Genomic DNA, 23,310 nt, shown 5'->3' with positions numbered 1-23,310 from the left:
TGAATGAATGAATGAAAGTTGTAATGTAACAGGTCAGGAGGCCCAAAAACTATCCGTGGTACAGTGGTTTAGTAAATCACCCGATCCAGTCAATGTCATTATGTATATAAGAGGGGCATTCAATAATTACTATGACACTTTTTTTTATCGACCGATTTCATTTTAAAATATGCAGAATTTGTTGTAGGGCATCAGGGAACATTCCTGCATCAGCTCCTACAGCTTCATAAAGTTTCAATACATGTCAGCCTATACATAGCCTTCAAAATGGCATCTAAAATGGAGGTGCATTCCAAGCAGAGCTGTCAGCAAGTTTCTTTTGGCAGGAAATCACAGATATTCATGGGTGCTTGTAGAAAGTCTATGGAGATCTAGCAGCAAACAAAAGCACAGTGAGTCACTGGGCGAGGCGTCTGTTATCACAGCAAGGTCGCACAAGCCTGTCCATTTCACGTGTGTCAGACAGCCCCACACAGCTGTGACTCCAGCAATGTTGAAACATGCAGACATGTTTATTCAATGTGATTGATGGATCACAATCAGACCCCTTGCTGCTCAACTGGATGTCTCTGTTGGTAGTGCTGACACACTTGTCCAGCAGTTGGGATATTCAGAGGAGTGTGCCCGCTCCATTCATCACCGCCTAACAGAAGGTCATAAAGAGCAATGAAGGACCATCTGCGCGGAATTTCTGCACATTATGAGGCTGATGTGACAATTTTTTATTGAGCGTCATCACAGACAATTAAACATGGGTTCATCACTTCAAACCGGAAACAAGACAGTAATCCATGGAGTAGTGCCACACCACCTCTCCTCTAAAGAAAAAGTTCAAAACCACACCCTGAGCCAGTAAAGTCATGGGGATACTCTTGTGGGACTCTGAAAGGATTATTCTGTTTGATGTGCAACGATCAACTAAGAAGTATAGTGTGCTACCCTCAGGAAACTGAAGAAATGACTTCAGAATGTTTGTTGCCACAACAATGCAAACAAACTTCTCCTTCTCCATGACAACACAAGGCATCACAAAAGTCTGTGCACCCAAGAGGAGCTCATGAAATGTCATTGGACTGTTCTTCCTTTTCCACTCTAGAGCCTGGCCCTCTCACCTTCTGACTTCCACCTGTTTGACCCAACGACAGATGCACTCTGCAAGAAACAGTACATGGATGATGGGGAGGTTATTGATGCAACATGACATTGGCTCATGGGGGCATACAGACCCTCTGAGTAAGGGGTGTAAGGCCATTGCAATGAATGAAGGTTGTGTTGAAAAATAGGGTTTTGTAGCCAACATAATACGGTGTATTGGAATCCTGAATAAAACCAACCCACTATCCGGAACAAAATGTATTGCATCACTTTTTGAACACCCCTTGTACTTGCATATAGTTGTATTTTGTATTTCAACTTGCACTAATTATTCTCAATGGCGTTTAGAACTATATATATAAAGCACCTTATTTGAATCTATGGCCAAACTTAATGAAAATAACAATACAGTTATGTAAACAAACAATACATTTGCTATCTTCAGGACAAATAGAAAAAAATAATTTTTTATAAATTAATATGAATTGTCATAGGTGACGTGAAATTATAATTTAATTCTGCTTAAAATTAATACTTTATAAAATTAATTGTTAAAAGCACTTATTTTGTATGTAAATTTAGATTATGAAGGAACGCAAATTTATGAAGTTTCAGTAAGGAAATTGTAATAATGTTTTTCATGTATGTCATGGTGTGTCTAGATAATACTATTAAGAATAGATTTACATTTCAGTGGCTTCGTCCAACAAACCAGTATGTACAGTATATTGCAGAGGAGTACAGAGTTTGAACAATGCTGTGAAAGTCAAAGTCGTATTCTCTAGAAGCATATATTCAAAAGTTATTTTGTGATTAAATTACAAAGACTGAGGTAAAGTTAATGTCTGAATGCTTAATTTAATGAAGTTACCACCACCAAACTGCAAAGTTTAGATGCCAGAATATCTCCAACAACAAGACCTCGGGTAAAATAGCAGTTAAGTACAAACTACAGCATTACTCATTCTAGAATATTTATACTGAAAATAATCTTCATTAGCTACTAAAAGCACATGCAATTAACAGACTTTAAGATGTAACAGCAATATAACACAGCATTTTGGGACCACTCGAGGTGTAGTATGATCGGGTCTATTGTTTTTTTTTAACAATGTGCAGGATTTCTGTTAAAACTGATTGCAAGAGAGGAATGTTGTGGAAATGTGCAGTTTCATAATATTTCTTTCAGTTGGTTTCAACTATGATAGCAATTCACTTAAACCAGTAGACAATTTTTTTTCTCCCATATACATAGTTCCCCTGTATGTATGACTTTTGCTTTGATTAGAATGTTAGTAGGCAATATGAATTACATGAAACTTTGTATTGCTACCCAATCACATATTAAAACTATGTACAATGAAGTCATTGAAGTAACTATCCTCATAGTTGCAGCAGCTGGTGAGGTCTGTCTCATACTTCATACACCTATGACCCCAACTGATGTATCCAATCAATTGACGGGAATCGAGGTTTCATTTACAGGAACAATACACATGGCTCAAGATCATATATTCAAAGAAATTGGAATTTATTTATGATCAGCATGTTTTTCACATCGTCAACTGCATGTTGCCCTTCTACAGACTAGTAATTCAGAAAACCAGTTCATAATCTTACCAAGAAGAATACATAAAATGAAAAATGTTGTACATTCTGAAATTTTGTAAGTGTACGGCTTACAAATTTTTTAAAAAAACCTTGAAACCAAAAGAGTATGTTCACCATATTCCTTTTGATTTATTGTAATTTCAAGTTGCATACCTCCAAAGTGGGTTAAGTCCCAATGAGGAGCCAAAATTTACATCCTGATATAATTCCGAAGGATACCCCAGATTAGGAAGTATATTCATTCCCATACATATTTAAGAATTTCAAAGCATTGCCGGGTTCACTAGTGTTGATGTATGGAAGTCTACTGCTTTTTTCTTTAATTCTGAAATTTTGCAATAAATGTACCTGGCAAACTTGAAAGCAATTGTTATCCCCATGCGCTGCCTCAAGCCCCCCTCCTTTCCTGTTTTTACATAGGAGATCGCAACAACTGTTGAGTCTTGCTTGGAAGTGACTTACAGAGTGATTCAGGATGAATGTTGCAGAACTGGAGCAGGTTGAAGATGACACAAACCCATGAATGAATATTAAGACAAGCATGAATACCACTTACTGAAATTCTGTATAGGCATTTGTGGAACACTGAGCTGATGGCTAATGTGCGATGTATGGGTAGTCAGGCACTGTTGACCCTTCCCTCAACTGAAATGACAGCCCCACATTCTGACGTTACATGTACACAGGATAGTATTCCATATTCACGTAATGTTTGAAAAACCCTGGGAAATACCCTGGCATAGGGGGTTCATTGATCAGGGAAATGTCTCTGCTATTCTGTCACAGCCACACAGTCACTGTCATTACGGTATTCATACGCAAAGAACATGTCTGCTTCTTCTGCATGGATGTAAACATGTGGCATATTGGGATTCACGGACTCAATGATATGGCTCAGTTAAATCCCCCCCACACACACATGGCCTCGTGACTGCTCACTGATCCAACCCAGGACTGAACACTGGCTATGCTTGCAGCTGTTGCCTCAGTGCAACATCAAAGTGCTGCCATCTATTGGAGCACACCTGCAACTCTTGTAAGATGGATCACTCATCTGTTCCACCATTGTTCTGTCCATCATAGCCTCTACTCAGCGTTTCGGTAAGTAATATTGAATCTTGACTTAATATTCATTCCTGGATGTGTGTAGTCTTCAAGCCACTCCAGTTCCGCAACAATCTAAATTCATACTATGTTCACAAGAATTATTTGGTTTATTTTTACATTCATAATCACCTCACAAATTATGTGACATTCCACCTGAATCACTCTGTACACAGAATACCAGAGAAAACATATGAGAAAACTGAATACACATGTGCATGTGCCTAAATAATTGGCTGCCAAATGTTACCACACAGAAACAACTCAGAAAAGGTTTGTGCCATCCTCATGACTTGCACAGTTCATATTTTCTTGGTGGAAACCTCTTGCTCGATATTCTTGACAGCACTAAATCACTACATTCAGTCAGCTGTGTGAATGAGGTAACATTAAACTGACTTCTCAGAGCATTTCCACAGAATAATTTCCGTCTCCAGTCATGAATATGGCTCGTGTACACTTTGCCATCATTGAATATGCCTCACAGGGTCATTTCTAGCTGACACTGTGTACCATAGCAGAAACACCAGCTGATAATCATTACCTACAAATTACGGTAGTCCGAGGAGAATACAACAGAACTGTGTGCTGCCCGTTTCAAGGCAACTAAAAATCTATGTCAACCCCAATTCTCTCCACATAACTAATTTTGGTTCTTGACAGGCAAGGGAACACATACTAAAAGGAACCTGAATCAGTGTTGCCTGGTTCTCTTCACCAATGAATGTCATACTTGGCTGAAGCCTGATAACTGTTGAAGAACGTGTAGGCAGGCAGGTACCAATGCATTTCTTAGGTACGGAGGCCCAAGGACTCAGTACAGATGTGGATCAATCAAGTTTTTAGCCAGCACCATATTTGATTATTGGCTGCCCCACACCACCAAAGAAGGTAAGCAGTTGGCTACATTTTCCAGCCTGTTGTATGGCTCTAAAATAAATATTTCAGTAACAGGATAATCTCTCTAGCTTATAATGCACAAGCATACTGCACCCATCTCACGAACACCTTCCTCCAGGAGGCAGGAATCCCGCGACTGGAATGGCCCGCAGTAACTGCTCATAAGCAACTGAACTGAGCATGCTTGGAACCAGCTGAAACTTTGTGTGTCATTACAGGAACACTACTCACAAACTGCACAACTTCAGAATGGCTGCCGAAGAGTGACAGACTTGGACAGCAATGTTTCTACCCCAGTTGAGGAGCGCATTCCAAGGATGATCTGAGCATGTTACAATGTGCTGAGTGGAGCAATACGCTACTGACTGTAATCCAGCAGCAAATTCTGATTTCACAGATTTGCAATTTGAGCAACTACCTCCATTTTGGTTATTACTTTCATTTTATTTAACAGTAAAGATATTTTTATATAGTTTTATTAGGCTTCATCTTTCATTCCCCATTTCTCTTAAACACAACCACACATATTATAGAGTACTTAGCACTCTGCAGCTTTAAGGTATTTATTAAAAATTTGACATCAGTAACATACATGACAAACTGTGTACTATAATAGAAAACAATCAATTTTTGACAAAATAATGTAATTGGACAGGTAAAAAATCTACTCACCAAGTGGCAGCAGAACACACATATAAAAGAAACATATAATTAGGCACGCTTTCGGAACCTGCGGCTCCTCCTTCAGGCAGAAGGGTTAAAGGGGAAGGAAGAGTGGTGAAGGAAAAGGACTGGGGAGGTCTAGGAAAAGAACTGCGGGTCAGGGGAGACTAACTGGATGGGATGAGAAGGGAAGTCTTTCCCCAACAATTAGTCTTTCCTTCTCATCCAGTCTGGTAAGTCTGCCCTGACCCGTGGTTCTGGGTGACTTTTCCGCGATCTACCCCTTTTCCTAGACCTCTCCTGTCTTTTTCTTTCACCCCTCTCCCTTCCCCTTGAACCCTTCTTTCTGAAGGAGGAACCACAGGCTCCGAAAGCTTGCCTAATTAAACTCTGTACTACGTTATAGGACATATTTCAGATCCTGTCTTATTAACTGGCAAACATGCCATTATTATAGAACTGGAGAACATTAAATAGACCTTTATTAGTGGTCACACACACACACACACACACACACACACACACACACACACACACACACACACACACAAAGTTATTTTGTAGAAATCAATACACATACAGTTGTTTGTTGTTCCTCTGTATCACAAAGCATTCTTAAGCTAAAGCACAATGCCAAATAAATATGAACAGAAAATTCATTTTTCTTTAAAAATACTGACTATTAGAAGATATAATCTACAAATATAAATAAAAAAATTAATAGAGAGGTAAGTGACATTCAGTTTTGCTGAAAGTACGTATGTGTACAGTGTATTAAAGCTCAAGTTAAAAAGCTGTAACAACTGAATAATAATACATTTGCTGCTGTTTGCAACAAAAAATAACAACCATACCGAAGTAGCATATTCACGGGTCTACCACAAAAATGTGAAAAGAAGACGTCTTTAACGAAAGATATAAATGTTTTGATACAGCCACAAAACAGTCTTTAAAAAATGCACGTACACACACACACACACACACACACACACACACACACACACACACAGAGAGTATGCATACTAGAAACAGCTACTGCAAATAGCCCAGAAAAAGTACACAACAAAGCAGGCCAGAAATTTTTGCAGTAGATGTATAAATTAGTAAAGTGAGAAGAACATACAATCTAATATTTATTGCATGATAAGCATTTCTAGAAATAAAAACCTGCAGCACTATACTACAGTCATACAACCAGAATGTATGTACACACACAGCTGCTTGACAATGACGGAATAGGGAACCTCGAAAGGAAGACTGGACAAAAAATTGTTGATGTGACAATTACAAAAGAGATCTGCAAAATGAGAAATAATGAGATCTACCAAAGTATAGAGAAAATGTGAGAGTTACTACCAAAGAGGATGTTAGTCTTTTCTGGACAGTTTAACTGAATACCAACAGGCTCAAGAAATTAAAATTACTACATTCCTCAAAAAGGGCATTAGCAAAAACCAGCTCACAGGTTAAGAGATGTGCAAAATAAGAGCACAAGAGAATTGATAATAAGATGCATAAAGACTTTTAAGAACAAGATACTACATACTGAATTTACAAAGCCAGAGAAAATAAGGAACAGTACAGACAGAATTAAGGAAACGTTAACACAGACATTAAAGTAGTAGTAGTAATTTTAATAATAATAATGACAAGATGACAGGAAGAAGAAGAAATGAAGCAGTATTTGGGTGAGCACAGTTGGCCAGCAGGAAGAAGAGAGGTAGCAGGCGCTGACCTGCAGGGCGCCGCCGCCCCCCGGCAGGGACTGGGTGCGCTGGTGGCTCTTGGTGTCGCCCACCTGGTTCTGGTTCTGGTTCTGGTTGTGACTCTGGTTATGGCTCTGGTTGTGGCCACTGTTCACCGGTCCGGACGAGGGCACCGCAGCCACTACCGCACCTGGCGGTGCTGCAACCGCCACGGAGTTGACTGTGGATCCGGGCCCAGGGTTGGAGGAGGCCGGCGGTTCCAGCAGCGGGCCGTCCCCGATAGGGTGAGCGTGGGACCTGCAGCCGTGTTAAGGAATGGGCTCCAGTCACATTCCACAGCTCACATTACTCTAACACGGAGAGCACGCTGCTTCACCTGACAACTACTGTTACGCACCCGGCAGCAGCGGAGGCTGTGGCACAGGCCCTGGCAGTGACGGGGGACGCGTTGGCAGAGGTGACAGGTGTCGCACCTGTTGCAGCACCGTTGGCGAGAGCTTTGGTTGCTGCCAGACGAGTCGCATCTTTCACCTCCTGAAACTTCTCGATGAACTGAAAAATAAAGTGTCGACACAATCACAAACCTTCCAATGCCTAGCTTTGTAATTAGAAAAATTACATGTATCATCAGGATTCAGTTCCCAATTTGAAAGGGTGACAGTTTAAAAGAGCTATTACTTGATCCAAATTTAAATGAGGTGAGGATGTGAGGTTTCTTTCAAATACTGCCCAATAGATAATTGTTCAAGACAATTTTATTTGAAGTGGAGGAAAAGGAATAGCGTTCAGCAGAGCTGGAAGTTATTATTATTATTATTATTATTATTATTATTATTATTTGTTTTAATTTAAGAGGACCACATTTTATCTTCATAAGATGGGAACCAATACATAAATGATATACCTAATTCATAAACTTTTATACTCTCTCTCTCTCTCTCCCCTCCTACTCCTACTCCTACTCCCCCCACCCTCCCCCACTCAACTGTGAGCATAAGAACAGAAATGTGTGTATATTCATTCAGAAGTCTCCAAAACATTGAAGTAGACTAATCTTCCACCATTGTCCATATTACTGGGAAAATGATATAAAAAGATATTAAGAGGAGAACGAAGGAAATATTTGTGTTTACCAGAAAGAGAGAAGACCTAAACCAACTACAGAGGCCAAGGCAGTGCCATTTTAGATGCCAGCATCAAAACTACATTCGCATCCACTTCAGAAGTGGGCACAGTCCTCTGCACACCTTGCAGTGGGTGTAGTTGCTGTCCACCACTGCCCTATTCACTGATGGTTTCTGTCACTGCAAGCCTGCAAGAAAACAAGCCAGTACATTTGTCCATCAGGAAGCACATATGACATTTTGTCTCCAGAGCCTCACAGCTGTCAAGAGATTTATGGGGCTTGGTAGCACAGCCTGACACGAGGATAAGGACCCAGTGACACTTGCAGTATTACATTATTGTCACAGCATATAGGGTATGGATAACCTCGACTGTTCGGAGGTGGAAGACTGCAGCTGAAATGAGAAAAGTGATGACTAGAGCGGAATATACTCACGTTTTAGAAGAACATATGCTGCCAACTGTTCCATTTCTTTACCCAGCAGAAAAGTTGTCATAGGTGCTATTGAAAGTTTCCATACTTTTGCCTGAGGCTTCAATGAACCCTCAGTTCCTAGGTTTACACAAGAGATTGTTTCCTTTGACAGACGTGGATTCCGGGACTTTACTTTGGCAGTTGACAACTGATATTTCAATTTTCCCTCCACATTTGAAATCCAATTGGTTCTAATAATTGGTTTCAGAGATGTGTGTCTTTCTGGAGATCTCATAATGTCATGTAACATATTTTAAAAAATGCTGCTGTTGCATTTACTCTACTACCGTTGTTGATGCTTTCTAGTGTGCAGCACATACTTGGCCTATCCATGGCCGCCCTCTGAAACTCCATCTTTTGGTGCAGGTAGAGAAATCCGTAGCAGGGCTCATCATCACAGAACTGACAAGGTTTTCGGCTTAGATATTATACTCAGATCAGATGAACGGATCCCATCACTCATCAAAAATGTTGTTTCACATTGCCATCTATCTTGAGAACCCATGAGCGATGCTAGCAGCCTTCCACCTCTTTGACCAGTTTCGAGAAAGTTCACAGGGACAGACGTCACTGACACCACTGAAAGCACTGACAGCTGACAGCAACCTGTGCTTTGAATTGCTACTGGGATGACCTCCTTCAACTGACAGAAGATTCCTCCTGGGATACACACTGAGTTATATATTGCCTAATCACTCTGATGACGCTTTGTGGTGTTGTCCGTATTCCCCCACTCCCATATCGGTATCCGAAATGGCCGCCGAGAGAGAACAGTGGTATATTTCTCCACAAAAAGTTCTTATTTAAGAGTAAATAATGTTAAATTCAAATTTATTTTGTTTTGTATACTTGCTGTAGAGCCTGTTCTTGTTACACAAGTGAATATTCAGATTGTCTACTGCTATTTTTCTTAAAAATAACTTGTAATTTGAAATCCCGACGGTCACGAAGTAGGATGAATTTTTTGCGTGACAAACATTGAAAATTGTACTTGTGTTCCCTCAATACTACAAATATTAATTAAAACAAAGGTAGCTACCAGTTTCAGTATCTTTTATTCTCGCCATAAAAGTTTCCAAGTTATACTTTTCAACACGTTTCATACTGTTTACCAGTTAGATAAACGCGACCTAGGCCTAAACTTTCTGAATTCAAAAGTTTAAAAATCTTGGTACTGCGAATTCCCTAAACACACATTCTTTGTAATTATATCTCTGAACCAGTACACAAATAGCGCGCATATAACCAATCTCAAGTCCTTGACAAACTTGATGCATTCTTTAAAGTTAAACTTAGTTGTTCTTTTGAAGCTGACATGAGTGGTAAATGTGTGAGCTAGTGTAGGGCAGTGAGTAGCGGGATTTGTTGCCTATCTTGTAGGATATATTTTTACTGGGGGGGGGCGGGTGAAGGTGGGGGGGGGGGGGGAGGGATGCAGCAGAGGACATATGGAAATTGCAGTGTATGCAGTAGGAACATTTTGATTGAGGAATAGGAAAGGAAACTATGCCCTTCATGTACAGTTGTAGGAAGTAAGGCAGGAATTTAACGGGATCAAAGGAAAGAGAGGGGAGGAGGGTGGTTGGGAACTGGCAGTTGGTAGAAAGATATGGAAAAACAGAACAACATCTGATAATTTTATTACCAGCACAAAAACAGGTATCTATCATGGGCAAAGTTACGTGCAGAAGAGCTGTAGGTGGTTGTGAAGATGCGCCCCTCCCCCGTCTTCCCGTATTGGAGAGAATTGACTTGATCAATTCTCAATAAAATATTTTTTTTTTTCTTTTTTCTCCTATTGAGAGGCCAAGTAGCTTGGACACTGGGCAGCCGTCTCAGTATCACGCCTTCAGCGTGGGATATTAATGTGTTTGGCTTCTCACAGTCAGGATTGATGAACAACGGATGCCTTCAGTGAACTTTGTTCAACTGCCTCCGCCAACTGGGTGGCACGGGATGAATTACGTGTTGCTCTTGGCGCGGACGCGCAAGTAACTGCGCAGAAGCTCAGCTCTCTATTGCCCGTCGGCACTAGTCCTGTTAACACATTCCTGTTCCACTCTCCTGTGCCACGACAGATTTTCGTGAGCTGCACTTCCGAGTTCCCTCGGTTGCGTCGCCCCTTCACTAAGCACCAACGTGTATCCACATTCAGCACAAAACCTCTTCAGGGGTAAGTTTTTTTACGGCAAATACATTGTTAATTTGATCACCTAACTCTAGATGCCCACACCCTCTCCACTCATGTCCACCTGAATAAATCTGGTGTCAAAGTGGGATACATCTCAGCATCCGATCCGGGGTAGTGCTCCTTTTGCAGTCGGCTGCCAGCAGTAACTCGCGTGCTAACGATGGACGAGCGCACGGCAAAACTTTTCGGTGCGGCCTCTGGCTCAGGGTAAAGCCGTCGGCACACGGACCGTGCTGTCGAACGTCAACGTTGAGCGCGCCGAGTTCAACGTGCTGCTGAACGCTCAGAAATGAGGCGACTCGTGCGCACAGTGTAAGTGGGCCCCAATGTGGTAAGCGTGATCGCAACGCGCTCCGGCGGCAGTTGTCGGCTGCATCTGGCTCGTAGATCACACTGTTTACCAAGTGGACGGGCGTAAAATTCCCATATTAGCTCAAATAAAATGCACTTTTCTCCCATGTCCATATGTTAGTCAGGTTGTTCTGTCTAAGGCAAAAAGGGAAGTACCATGTCCAGTCAGTAGGGACATCGGCTTGTGAAAGTTCCATTACAAACAGTGCGCTACAAACTTAACAGTAGTTCACACCAGATAAAAATTAATTCATCGTTCTCACTTTTTAGTAAAAAAAAACCCGCAAAATATCTTACTGCAAGTAGTGCAAGGTGGCCTGTAACATAAAGCCAATCGAACAAGGTGAAGAGAATCGAATGAACTCTAATATTATAGTATGCACTCATATTGAACTAATAAGAAAGTATCAGAACCTATTAAAAAGCGAATATTAGAAGAAAAAATATATCGGTTTAGTGGCATGAGAACCACCAACTCTTCATATGCTCGCTTTGCAACCGTAACGCTACTCGCTACACTACCGTGACTGCATGTGGTAAGAGACCGGATCTAGCTTGTTATGATTTCCTGAAAACTATACTACTAATTGAAATTTAATTATAACAAATTGTACCAACAACAATGCGTTTTTAATGGATCCTCAACATGCTGCCAATTTCAAATGGCCTACTCTCATAATACTAAAGTTACAATAATTATTTTACCACGGATATGACGTTTCTTGTAATTTTATTACAACGTACCATACAATTAACGGAGGGTTTTCGAGTGCTTCCCAGTTTTCTGGTACTCAGAAACGGTATATGGGCTTCAAGTGGAAGCCAATATGGCGCCTAACAATTCTGCACCGAACGGAAATGGCGTGCATGTGTCGTAGTTGGCGTCCTGCCATCTCATCAGTCAACGTTCAATCGCACGTTTAGAATATCTGACACGTCAGATATTGCTCTGCACGTTCGGAGATACTTCCCTACGTGCTATTCCACGCTATGACTTCAGAAAGTCGGTATGCTCAACGATCGGCTGCACGGTCCGTGTATCGACGGCTTAAGCCAGCACTGTGAAGCGCGTGAACTCCATTCCTGCTACGCCGCACATCCCCAGGATGGAACCTCCGGTGCACATGTGCATGTGCATGTGCATGTGTGACTGAACTACCCTGCCGCGCGCGGGCCGCTTCGGTGGCACTATGCCCGCTGCTGTACTCGACTGTTCTGGCCAGCCGTCTCGTCGCCGCCGGTTACTGCCTCTCTACCACTCGACGCCCGTTCGCCAACTTCTTGCTGTCGCCGTCAGAGCGGTAGGCTCTACAGCTGTGTCATTCTCACCTCACCGCCGCTGTCCACATGTTGCCTGCACCATCACGACGTGCCACAACGCTCAACACAACAGTTTTTTTTTTTTTTTTTTTTTTTTTTTTTTTGCGACTTTCAACTTCTGAGGTCATCAGTCGTCAACACCAGTCTTCATGCGAAGCAGTTAATGTGTCGCCAGCTTCTGCTTTTGCATCCTGTCGCCGGTCAATGTGCGAGCCGCCTAGCACCCTGAAAAAGTATGGAGCCTTTGCCGAGTAAGATTGTTGTACTTCGTTACGGTATGCTGCAGGGCCATTTGTTGAAACCATGCGTCCAAAAACCCTACCTCGAGGTGAAACCACCCCAGAGAATGAGGATAAAGACATTACTGATTCCTTGCACCAAAGACTTACTGATGCTACGGTCAAACACAAAGAGTTGGAGGAGAAAAATGCTGAACTGCGAAAACCAAGTAGCACAAGCTACTATGGAAACCAAGATAAAGATGGATTTCAACGTCTAAGCTCCCATTGGTGAAGCTGGGGGAGTCTAACGTAGCTCGGCTACTGTCGCGCCTACCCCCTCTACTACTGCCAGTAGTTTTTCCATAACTGAATTCCCTCTTTCTCAGGAAAGCCCACTGATAATGTGGAAACCACTTTGCAAAATGACTGTGATGCGGGTCGAATTTACACCTGGCCTGACACTTTTCTGTAGAATGTGGCACGACTGAAATTCGCTGAAGATACAAATGTCAGATTTGAAACTCCGGCAAAAGACCTTCTGACAGTCGTAGCGTTAGTTACTGTTGTGACAAACTGTCCAGCCACAGCCAAAAGAAAGGGCAAGTTTTTAACCAATTTGCCGGCCGCATTAGAATCGTCTCATTCAAAAGTTATACCCTTCATTGGGACACAACCCGCAATGACAACCTTCTTGAAGAAGCTGAGGTGCGTGCAATTGATGCCTTTATCCGCAGCATCAATCTGCAACACGGAGAAATACTTAAGGTCGCCTCTCGCATCCCTGCGTGAAGCAACTGGACACTTTGTTGCCGCTCTAGCACGCAACAGTGAGCCGCGCAGCGTGTTCATCAATGAATCTGAGTGTGGCTGATGCAAACGCGTCGGTCATACGGCTGATTCGTGTGTTACCTTACTCTCGCCACTGCCGACGCTTCGGACACTTAGGAATGCCCTGCCCACAGAACTGAAACATATCAGTTAACTCCCTACCGTAGACCTTCTTATTAACGGACGCACAACCTGAGAGATTTAATACTGTTTACATAACATTATGTCTTACTTTGACACGTCTAACACAGAGCAGAAGCTCTCCAGATCGACCCCCCATGTTAGGAACAGTTCCTATCTTCGCCCATTTCCTCTCGGCCTGCTTTAATCGATGTAATGACTACTGTACCTGACTCTTTACGAATTTATTATAAGTTACACCTATATAATTACACTATTAGTGATTCAATATATACAATGAAGCTACTAATCTTCCGAATCGCATATGCAAACACACTATAACTTGTACTACTTTGTTTAACCTCGATGCTGAGATACATGTCCTACAGAAGTCATGGCGAAATTATCAGGTCATCGAACCACATGTTGACAGATTCTGCGATTCCACAAGGCACATTTCAATGTAAAAGTTACGGAATTTGCCACTGGATTTAGTATTACCTGCTTAACGAATGGACCTGCAGAGAGTTGATATCACACTCGTAACAGATAGAGGCCAGTTCTGACACATTTTGGTGGCTCAGTTCCTTACGCCGCCACAGGGACAAGGTCACAGATGTCAGTTCTGCCAGATACCGATGGATGACTGCCGCCGGCTGCTACCGTGTTAATTTGAGTCTGCCGCTATTTAATTCAGACCCTAGTGCTGAGCTACCCACGCTATTCTTTATTTCTTCTTTTGCTGATGGAGGATAGTCCCTTGTTCAACTCTCCCACCAATACTGGTACTCTATCTCCTATGTTCCAACCAATATCACTGAACGATCTCGTTTCCCTTCCTACCACGTCGACCAGGCTCTTTCTATAAAACACTGTCGTGAGAATGGACACTCTCCGAATACGCAATTGATGCCAAGTTATGCTCTTGGTCCTGTACCATCACCAACTAGATAATTCCGATCCACCCCCATTAAGCTGTTATAGTCTTATATTCTTGGGACCCTGCCAAGATGTAAGCAAACCCGTTCGCCTTGACTAGGATGTTGATTGTTGGAATCCCATCACAAGGTCTATACAACATATATGATGAACTTGACAACCTCCTGTTATACATAGATGTGTTGAGCTTCAGGAGAATGTCCTTCACATGAATTGATGACTTCGATTTATACCTCAACGCTGAGCCCTATAATTTGCACTCTTTTCTGTCGCCAGCTTGTTGTTGAGAACTACTTCTGTCGCACTCGCTTCCCTACACAAAATCTTTGATCCCTCACCAGCGTTCACCCGTCGGGAATAGGACCCAACACCTAGGGAAGCCACCGTCATTCCTTCCTATTTCATGCATTTCCTGTAGTCCAAGGAACACACTATCGGGCATTTCGCAAATGCTCCGCAAAAACAAGTTTACATCCTCATACAATTTTCCTAAACTCTTGCCAACCCAATGCCGATACAGCAAGCCTACGTAGTGCGCAGTACAAGGATTGCTTGCGAAACTATTGCTTGGATGAAAAATCACCAACCCCAAGCCTATCCGGAGATTATCCTCTCTGTTTATTTCCACGAGTTTGCACACGCAAACTTCTGGCCACGTCCCAGGTTTGCTAGCGAATCAGATGGCCCAACTTCCAAATAAAAGTTGTGGAAATTACCATTTTATAAATACTAAATTACTAACCAGTGGCAGTAGAAACGAATTATATCTGTTCCCTTTGTGGTTTTCCTTCATGATCGCATTTTACACCTCCAGCCACAAGTGCTGTTCGTGGTTTCCCGCGAGAATCAGAATTTACTACCTACGCCTTTTTCAGCCCTGTAATAGAGGTGTTCTCTTACAGTCCCTGCTTCACGAAAGAAAATGCTTGATCTGACACTCATCAGCAGTAATTGGGTGGTCAGTCCCTGTATGCTGAGGGCTCTGTCACCGACCTTTAGTGATGAGTGGTTGTGCATTAGTATCATCGTTGTCTGCCGAACCCTGTCTATTAGAATCTAATCCTTCAGCATACTTCAAGCTGCGGACTGAACCAGTTTATTAGCATCCTTATATCGTTTCTGTCATTAAACTGAGCGATATGCATTTCCGACTTCATCTTTTGGTTGTGAATTTGGACTTTTAGGTAGTCGAGTTACCGTCGCCGCTGTGATCACACGACCTGTCTGCGAACTCGAGTGCTGCACTGAATACCCTTCTGTTATCTAACGTGTGGATCTCTACTTCCTACCTAGTGTAACAAGATGAGGTGTGGCATTATACCCCTTTGTGTAACCACCGTTGTTGGATTGCCGTCATTTCACATTCAACCATCTCGATTTGCTTAAACGTGTGAACAATCTATTGCATACGCCGCATCGGGCTATAACATTTACAGAACCCAAGCTGTTACCATTTTACAATGAAGAGGCTAAATTACAATATGTAACAGAGGAATTAATAAAATGTGAACATGCTTTAGTTAGCATTAAGCAACCTCACGCTCTCGTTCCCTGAGAGATGTAATCAATATAGTTAATAAAGTCGGTGAATAATTATGCAACATCGCTGATGGCGTAAAGCGAACGTGGTTTAATGCAAGAGGGTACATACTAAAAACTGTATTTGCAATATCCGACCACACTGATGCAAACCGTTGGAACACTTTCATACATCGTGCACTGCCCTTTCAAATAATAATCATGGTATGCTCACTTGCCCACATGTGCGACTTAAAACATTCAGAAGACACCTGCTCGCCACCACCAAACTTATACGAATACTCACCATTGCATTAACTCAACAGTATGAGAAACTTAAAAATGCCGATACCCAATATCTCCAATCAGTACATGAAAATTTATCCATTCCTGCCACACACTGAAGTGATAAGAACAATGCAAATTTCCCTCCACAGTACTCAAGAAGCTCACACGTAAACGCCTTACGTACCACCCTCCATCTACGCTTACTACATAAACTCAGATCCGCCCTCTTGCCCGTTGACTGTTCATGGGTGTATTAAACAATATCTCCACTTGATTTGTGGCATCTTTGAAACGATTTACCCCGCACTGGAGAGGACAGATTTGATAAATTCTTAAGAAAACAAACTTTTTTCTTTTTTCCCCTACTGAGACGTGGCAGCTAGCTTGGACGCTGGTCAGGCCGCCACGATATCAGGCCTTCAGCGTGGGGTTCCGACGGTTCTCACAGTAAATGGGCTAAACAAGGGACGGCTTCAGCGAACTTTGTTCAACCCCCTCAGCCAATGGGGTGGTGCGGGAGAAATCATTTGTTGCCTCGGGCGCGGGCGCGGACGCGCAAGGAACTGTGCTGAAGTTCAGCTCTTTCTTGCCCATCGGCGCTTGTCCTGTTAACACGCTCCTGTTCCGCTCACCTATGCCATGACAGATTTTCACGAGCTACATCTGGGATTTTCTTGGTCGTCTCTCCCGTTCTCTAGCAACGTATACCCGCTTTCAGCAGGTTTTTTTTGACAGCGAACACCTTGTTCATTTGATCACGTAACTACTGACGCCCACTCCTCCTCCGCTCGTGCCTGCCTGAACAAAGTGTTAAGAAGAAGAAAGTGCAGCTGCTAGGTACTAGGCATGGGCGAGGTGTAGGCCACCAATTACAAGAAAGCTCAGGGGCACCAATGTAAACCTTGTTGAGCTGTTCCAGTGGTGCGATCGGACACACCTTAATAGCGCTGTGAGGCGGATAAATGTGGGCCTAGAGACGGCACTGATGGCAGCCATGACACACTACCTGTCCCATCCTCGTCATGCTAGACCTGTCTGCGATACCAACACATGCCCAGTACCTTTGTAAAAGGATCTACGGAGAAAAACAACACGCTGCTACTACATCACCCCACGATTTCCCCGTAACGCAGTTCGTTTGGTCTTCCGTTATTAACTTCCTCAAAATTTTTTGCTATTCTAGTTCTCCAAGTTGTTATGCATTATCTTGTCATTTGGGTGATTTTCTGTTCCACCATCACATTTCATATACAATCAACACGAAACAAAAACATTAGATATAACAACTTACTTCTGTTCTGACTCACAAAAATGAGAGCATTGGTTCTTACAAAGCATGTTAATAAAAAGGCTTTACTACTGTTAGCCGACTCTCTCTCTCTCATTCGTTAAATTAAAGTATTCAGCGGTCTTAGCCGACACGCGAGCGCAGAAATTTCACATTCTGACATCACGAAAAGAATCTTAGTTTGTATACGTCGAGTGCAGAGGAGAAGACTGCCGACGGCTGTGAAACCTTTCAAACAAGAAACACAAGGAATCTGGTTCAGGACTAAAGGTAGCTTGGTCACGCACATACTACCCTCGTCTATGTAAGGAAGGTATAGAGGCTATGAAACATCGTAGAATGTTTAGCAGCAAGGAAGGACCGACAAGATACAGACCGCAGTTGTCAGAAGACGAACTCTGCGAGCGGACACACAGTACGAATCCCAGGCAACTGTCAGCGCACAATCGTGATGAGGAAAGTTGAGGTTGCGATGAGGGCCAGAAAGTAACTGGTTTTGCACAGTAATGGGAGTACGACTGCTTCAGCGTCGTTATCACATATCGTGGTCGTACTAACTTGGCCCACACCCTTGAATGAGTTAACATGAACACGCCTGGTCCGTGGTAAGGATGCGAGTAGAAGAGCAACCGACAACTTGTTCCCAGCATCAGCAACTCAACGGGTGACTCGTCGAGAGCTCTCAGAACAAAACTCGTCTTGAAAGACAAGCAGTTAGTTTGCCCAACTCCCATTCCCCTTCCACACACACACACCTCTCTCTCTCTCTCTCTCTCTCTCTCTCTCTCTCTCTCTCTCTTCCTCCCCGCCCCTCCGTTTTTGAGAGAGAGAGAGAGAGAGAGAGAGAGAGATATCAGAAATCTAATCTGACGGGTAATTCTTGTTAGCTATCCACCTTTCTTTAAGCTTCAGACACACATCGGATTGTCACTTGTATGTAGTTACCGCACAGTATTAACTTGTCTTTCAGTATGAGTTTACTTCGTGTTAGAGATACTTCAAGGCATCAGAAATCAAATTTGCGTAAGGGATAGACCGAAAAAAAAATGTATGGCTTAATAAATACGATAGCGAGACATAATCAATGAATACAATCCATTATACCGTAATTTCGATTTAAAGAGTGTGGAGAGACAGATTTTATCTGCGATGGCACACAGATGCTAAAAACAAAACAATGAACGTTGTTACATTTAGAGAAGAAAGTCGTTAGAAGAAAAGTCGCTTTAGTACAGCTCATTTGCAACACAAAACTGGACGGAAGTGTAGCTAAACATATTGCAAGACGCATTCTCTATTGCCTGTTGTGTCTGTAGAATCACTTGTACCGACTCAGCAGTCGACCTGACACCCTGCTCTGTCTGTATGCAGATATCTATGCAGCTGTTACCAGGACTACTCTCTACAGTCGTTACCGTAAGGAACGTAATACAGCACACACACCCCTCAACGAGAGTATTCGTCTCATGAGTGTTCCAGTACGCGTATAAACTGCTTTAATCAAAGGTTGAATAGAAGTAGGATGAGTGCTCAAGCTCATTCTTGTGCACTGCCCACAATACTATAATAATAATAATAATAATAATAATAATAATAATAATAATAATAATTCCCGTGGAGGCCCGGGAAAAGAATAGGCCTCCGGTATGTTCTGCCAGTCGTAAAAGGCGACGAAAAGAACAAACCACTAATAGGGCTAACCCCCCTTTTAGTGTGATTACTTGGTTCAGGACAGAACTAAAGAAGCCTCGGACAAGCGCCGTCATGGTCGGGGACGACGCTTGAACCCTATGCCCGCCCACAATGGTAACGACACTGCTAGCCAACTAGAAAATGATTCAAATCCACATAGAGGTGTTTTGCAGGATATGCTTCCTGCAACCACCCTAGAAGGAAAACAAAGACAGAGGATGAGATGGTCAGATGAAGTTAATCGACACCTCATGTTCTGTTATTACCAAGCAACAAACCTAGGAACCAACACAACTGGATACAGATCACAAGTATACACAACATTTATTACCAGATACCCAGAATTAAAATTTTTAACAGAACAACGACTAGCTGATCAGATCCGTGTAATAATAAAAAATAACAGGATACCCCAGTCAGAATTAGAAAACATCAAACAACAAGTACAACAAATACTAGAACAAAATAATGTGCAATCAGAAGAAGAAGAAAATACAGTAATGGACTCAAACATCCCAGAGCAAACAAACAAAGAACAACACACATCAATTAAACAATCAGAGGAAAACGACATCTTAAGACAGCCACCAGAACAAGCACAAATAGAACACGAAGTGACACACATGTTAGATATAGAAGAGAAATTTCAGCTGACATATATAGAATACAAAGACACAAATACAGACATTAGACCATTCTTGCATAGACCACCAAATAACCCACAAGTCGAAACAACAATAACAACTATCAACACAATCATACACAACAAAATAAATGAAAATACAACAATGGAAGAGTTACAACTACTGGTTTATGTAGGAGCACTCACTACAGTAAATATACACACTAGGCAGAGATCAGAACCAACCAACACATAGAAGAAACACACAAAACCAGCATGGCAACACAGGCTACAGATCAGAATAGAAAAACTGAGAAAAGACATCGGACAGCTAACACAATTTATAAGAAATGAAATATCAGACAAAAAACGAAAACGGTTAGGTAAAATCTCACAACAAGAAGCAATAGAGCAATTAGATGAAAAGAAGCAGAAATTACAAGCTTTGGCCAAACGATTTAGAAGATACAAAAAAAAGTGAAAATAGAAGGAAACAAAACCAAACATTCAACACAAACCAAAAGAAATTTTACCAGACAATAGATAACACACACATTAAAATAGGCAATCCACCAAACATAACAGACATGGAACACTTCTGGAGCAACATATGGTCAAACCCGGTACAACATAACAGGCATGCACGGTGGATACAAGCAGAAACAGACTCATACAAGATGATACCAAAAATGCCTGACGTGATAATTTTGCAACATGAAGTCACCCGAGCAATTAATTCTACGCACAATTGGAAAGCCCCTGGAAATGATAAAATAGCAAATTTCTGGCTAAAGAAGTTCACCTCAACACATTCACATCTAACTAAATTATTTAACAGTTACATTGCAGACCCATACACATTCCCTGATACACTTACACATGGAATAACCTATCTGAAACCTAAAGATCAAGCAGACACAGCAAACCCAGCTAAATATCGTCCCATAACATGCCTACCAACAATCTATAAAATATTAACTTCAGTCATTACACAGAAATTAATGACACATACAACACAGAACAAAATTATAAATGAAGAACAAAAAGGCTGTTGCAAAGGAGCACGAGGATGTAAAGAGCAACTGATAATAGATACAGAGGTGACATATCAAGCTAAAACCAAACAAAGGTCACTACACTACGCATACATTGATTACCAAAAAGCTTTTGATAGTGTACCCCACTCATGGTTACTACAGATACTGGAAATATACAAAGTAGATCCTAAATGGATACAGTTCCTAAACATAGTAATGAAAAACTGGAAAACCACACTTAATATCCAAACAAACTCTAATAATATCACATCACAGCCAATACAGATTAAGCGTGGAATATACCAAGGAGACTCATTAAGTCCTTTCTGGTTCTGCCTTGCTCTGAACCCACTATCCAACATGCTAAATAATACAAATTATGGATACAATATTACTGGAACATACCCACACAAAATCACACATTTGCTATACATGGATGATCTAAAACTACTGGCAGCAACCAATCAACAACTCAACCAATTATTAAAGATAACAGAAGTATTCAGCAATGATATAAATATGGCTTTTGGAACAGACAAATGTAAGAAAAATAGCATAGTCAAGGGAAAACACACTAAACAAGAAGATTACATATTGGTTAACCACAGCGACTGCATAGAAGCGATGGAAAAAACAGATATCTATAAATATCTAGGATACAGACAAAAAATAGGAATAGATAATACAAATATTAAAGAAGAACTAAAAGAAAAATATAGACAAAGACTAACAAAAATACTGAAAACAGAACTGACAGCAAGAAACAAGACAAAAGCTATAAATACTTATGCCATACCAGTATTGACCTACTCATTTGGAGTAGTGAAATGGAGTAACACAGACCTAGAAGCACTCAATACACTTACACGATCACAATGCCACAAATATAGAATACATCACATACATTCAGCAACAGAAAGATTCACATTAAGCAGAAAGGAAGGAGGAAGGGGATTTATCGACATAAAAAACCTACACTATGGACAGGTAGACAATTTAAGAAAATTCTTTCTAGAACGAGCAGAAACTAGCAAAATACACAAGGCAATCACTCATATAAATACATCGGCTACACCACTGCAACTTCATAACCACTTCTACAACCCTTTAGATCACATAACATCAACAAATACGAAGAAAGTAAATTGGAAAAAGAAAACACTACATGGCAAGCACCCGTATCATCTAACACAGCCACACATCGATCAAGACGCATCCAACACATGGCTAAGAAAAGGCAATATATACAGCGAGACAGAAGGATTCATGATTGCAATACAGGATCAAACAATAAACACCAGGTATTACAGCAAGCATATTATTAAAGATCCCAATACCACAACAGATAAATGCAGACTTTGTAAACAACAAATAGAAACAGTAGATCACATCACAAGCGGATGTACAATACTAGCAAATACAGAATACCCCAGAAGACATGACAATGTCGCAAAAATAATACATCAACAGCTTGCCTTACAACATAAACTTATAAAACAACACGTTCCTACATACAAGTATGCACCACAAAATGTACTGGAGAATGATGAATACAAATTATACTGGAACAGAACCATTATAACAGATAAAACAACGCCACATAACAAACCTGACATCATACTCACCAATAAAAAGAAGAAATTAACACAACTAATCGAAATATCCATACCCAATACAACAAATATACAAAAGAAAACAGGAGAAAAAATTGAAAAATACATCCAACTGGCTGAGGAAGTCAAAGACATGTGGCATCAGGATAAAGTTGACATCAAACCAATTATACTATCAACTACAGGAGTCATACCACACAATATCCACCAATACATCAATGCAATACAGCTACATCCAAACATATATATACAATTACAGAAATCCGTAATTATTGATACATGTTCAATTACCCGAAAGTTCCTAAATGCAATATAACATGTACCGTACAGCAAAAAGGAAGTGACGCTTGATAAAGGTCCGCGTCACTCCATTCTTAACCAGACTTCTAAAAAGTCTGAGAAAGTAATCAAATAATAATAATAACTGCCAGTGTTTAGGGACTGCACACTGATACATTTCATCTTCTCTTAGAACGCGTCCTGTTGCTGCTGCTGCTGTTGTTGCAGCAGTAATAGTACCCGCCAGTGGATCATTTTTATAAGGATCTTGGACATGACATGGTATTACAATTTATGAACAACAAAGTAAAAATAATTCATACA

At 41.4% G+C, this 23,310-nt stretch overlaps 2 protein-coding genes across 6 annotated transcripts in view; both read right to left on the bottom strand.

Moving 5' to 3' along the window:
* Positions 1-23,310, bottom strand: part of LOC126263671 (homer protein homolog 2) — a 334,081-nt gene that overhangs the window by 56,122 nt on the left and 254,649 nt on the right. For 3 of the 5 annotated variants that reach the window (XM_049960782.1, XM_049960783.1, XM_049960787.1), the window contains exons 4-5: positions 7,477-7,631; positions 7,109-7,376 (exon numbers count right to left, since the gene is read on the bottom strand). In XM_049960782.1, coding sequence (XP_049816739.1) covers positions 7,109-7,376; positions 7,477-7,631 — 423 coding nt within the window. The remainder of the gene's footprint in view (positions 1-7,108; positions 7,377-7,476; positions 7,632-23,310) is intronic. The other 2 variants (XM_049960784.1, XM_049960786.1) reach the window with 2 other exon arrangements.
* The window catches only part of LOC126263669 (peroxisomal multifunctional enzyme type 2), a 533,675-nt gene that overhangs the window by 449,828 nt on the left and 60,537 nt on the right, over positions 1-23,310 (bottom strand). The gene's annotated exons all lie outside the window — the stretch shown is intronic.

The sequence above is a fragment of the Schistocerca nitens genome, chromosome 6, assembly GCF_023898315.1.
Source record: "Schistocerca nitens isolate TAMUIC-IGC-003100 chromosome 6, iqSchNite1.1, whole genome shotgun sequence".
Classification (NCBI taxonomy): Eukaryota; Metazoa; Arthropoda; class Insecta; order Orthoptera; family Acrididae; genus Schistocerca; species Schistocerca nitens.
Note: the sequence above shows the minus strand (reverse complement) of the source record. Positions and strands in the feature narration are given on the sequence as shown.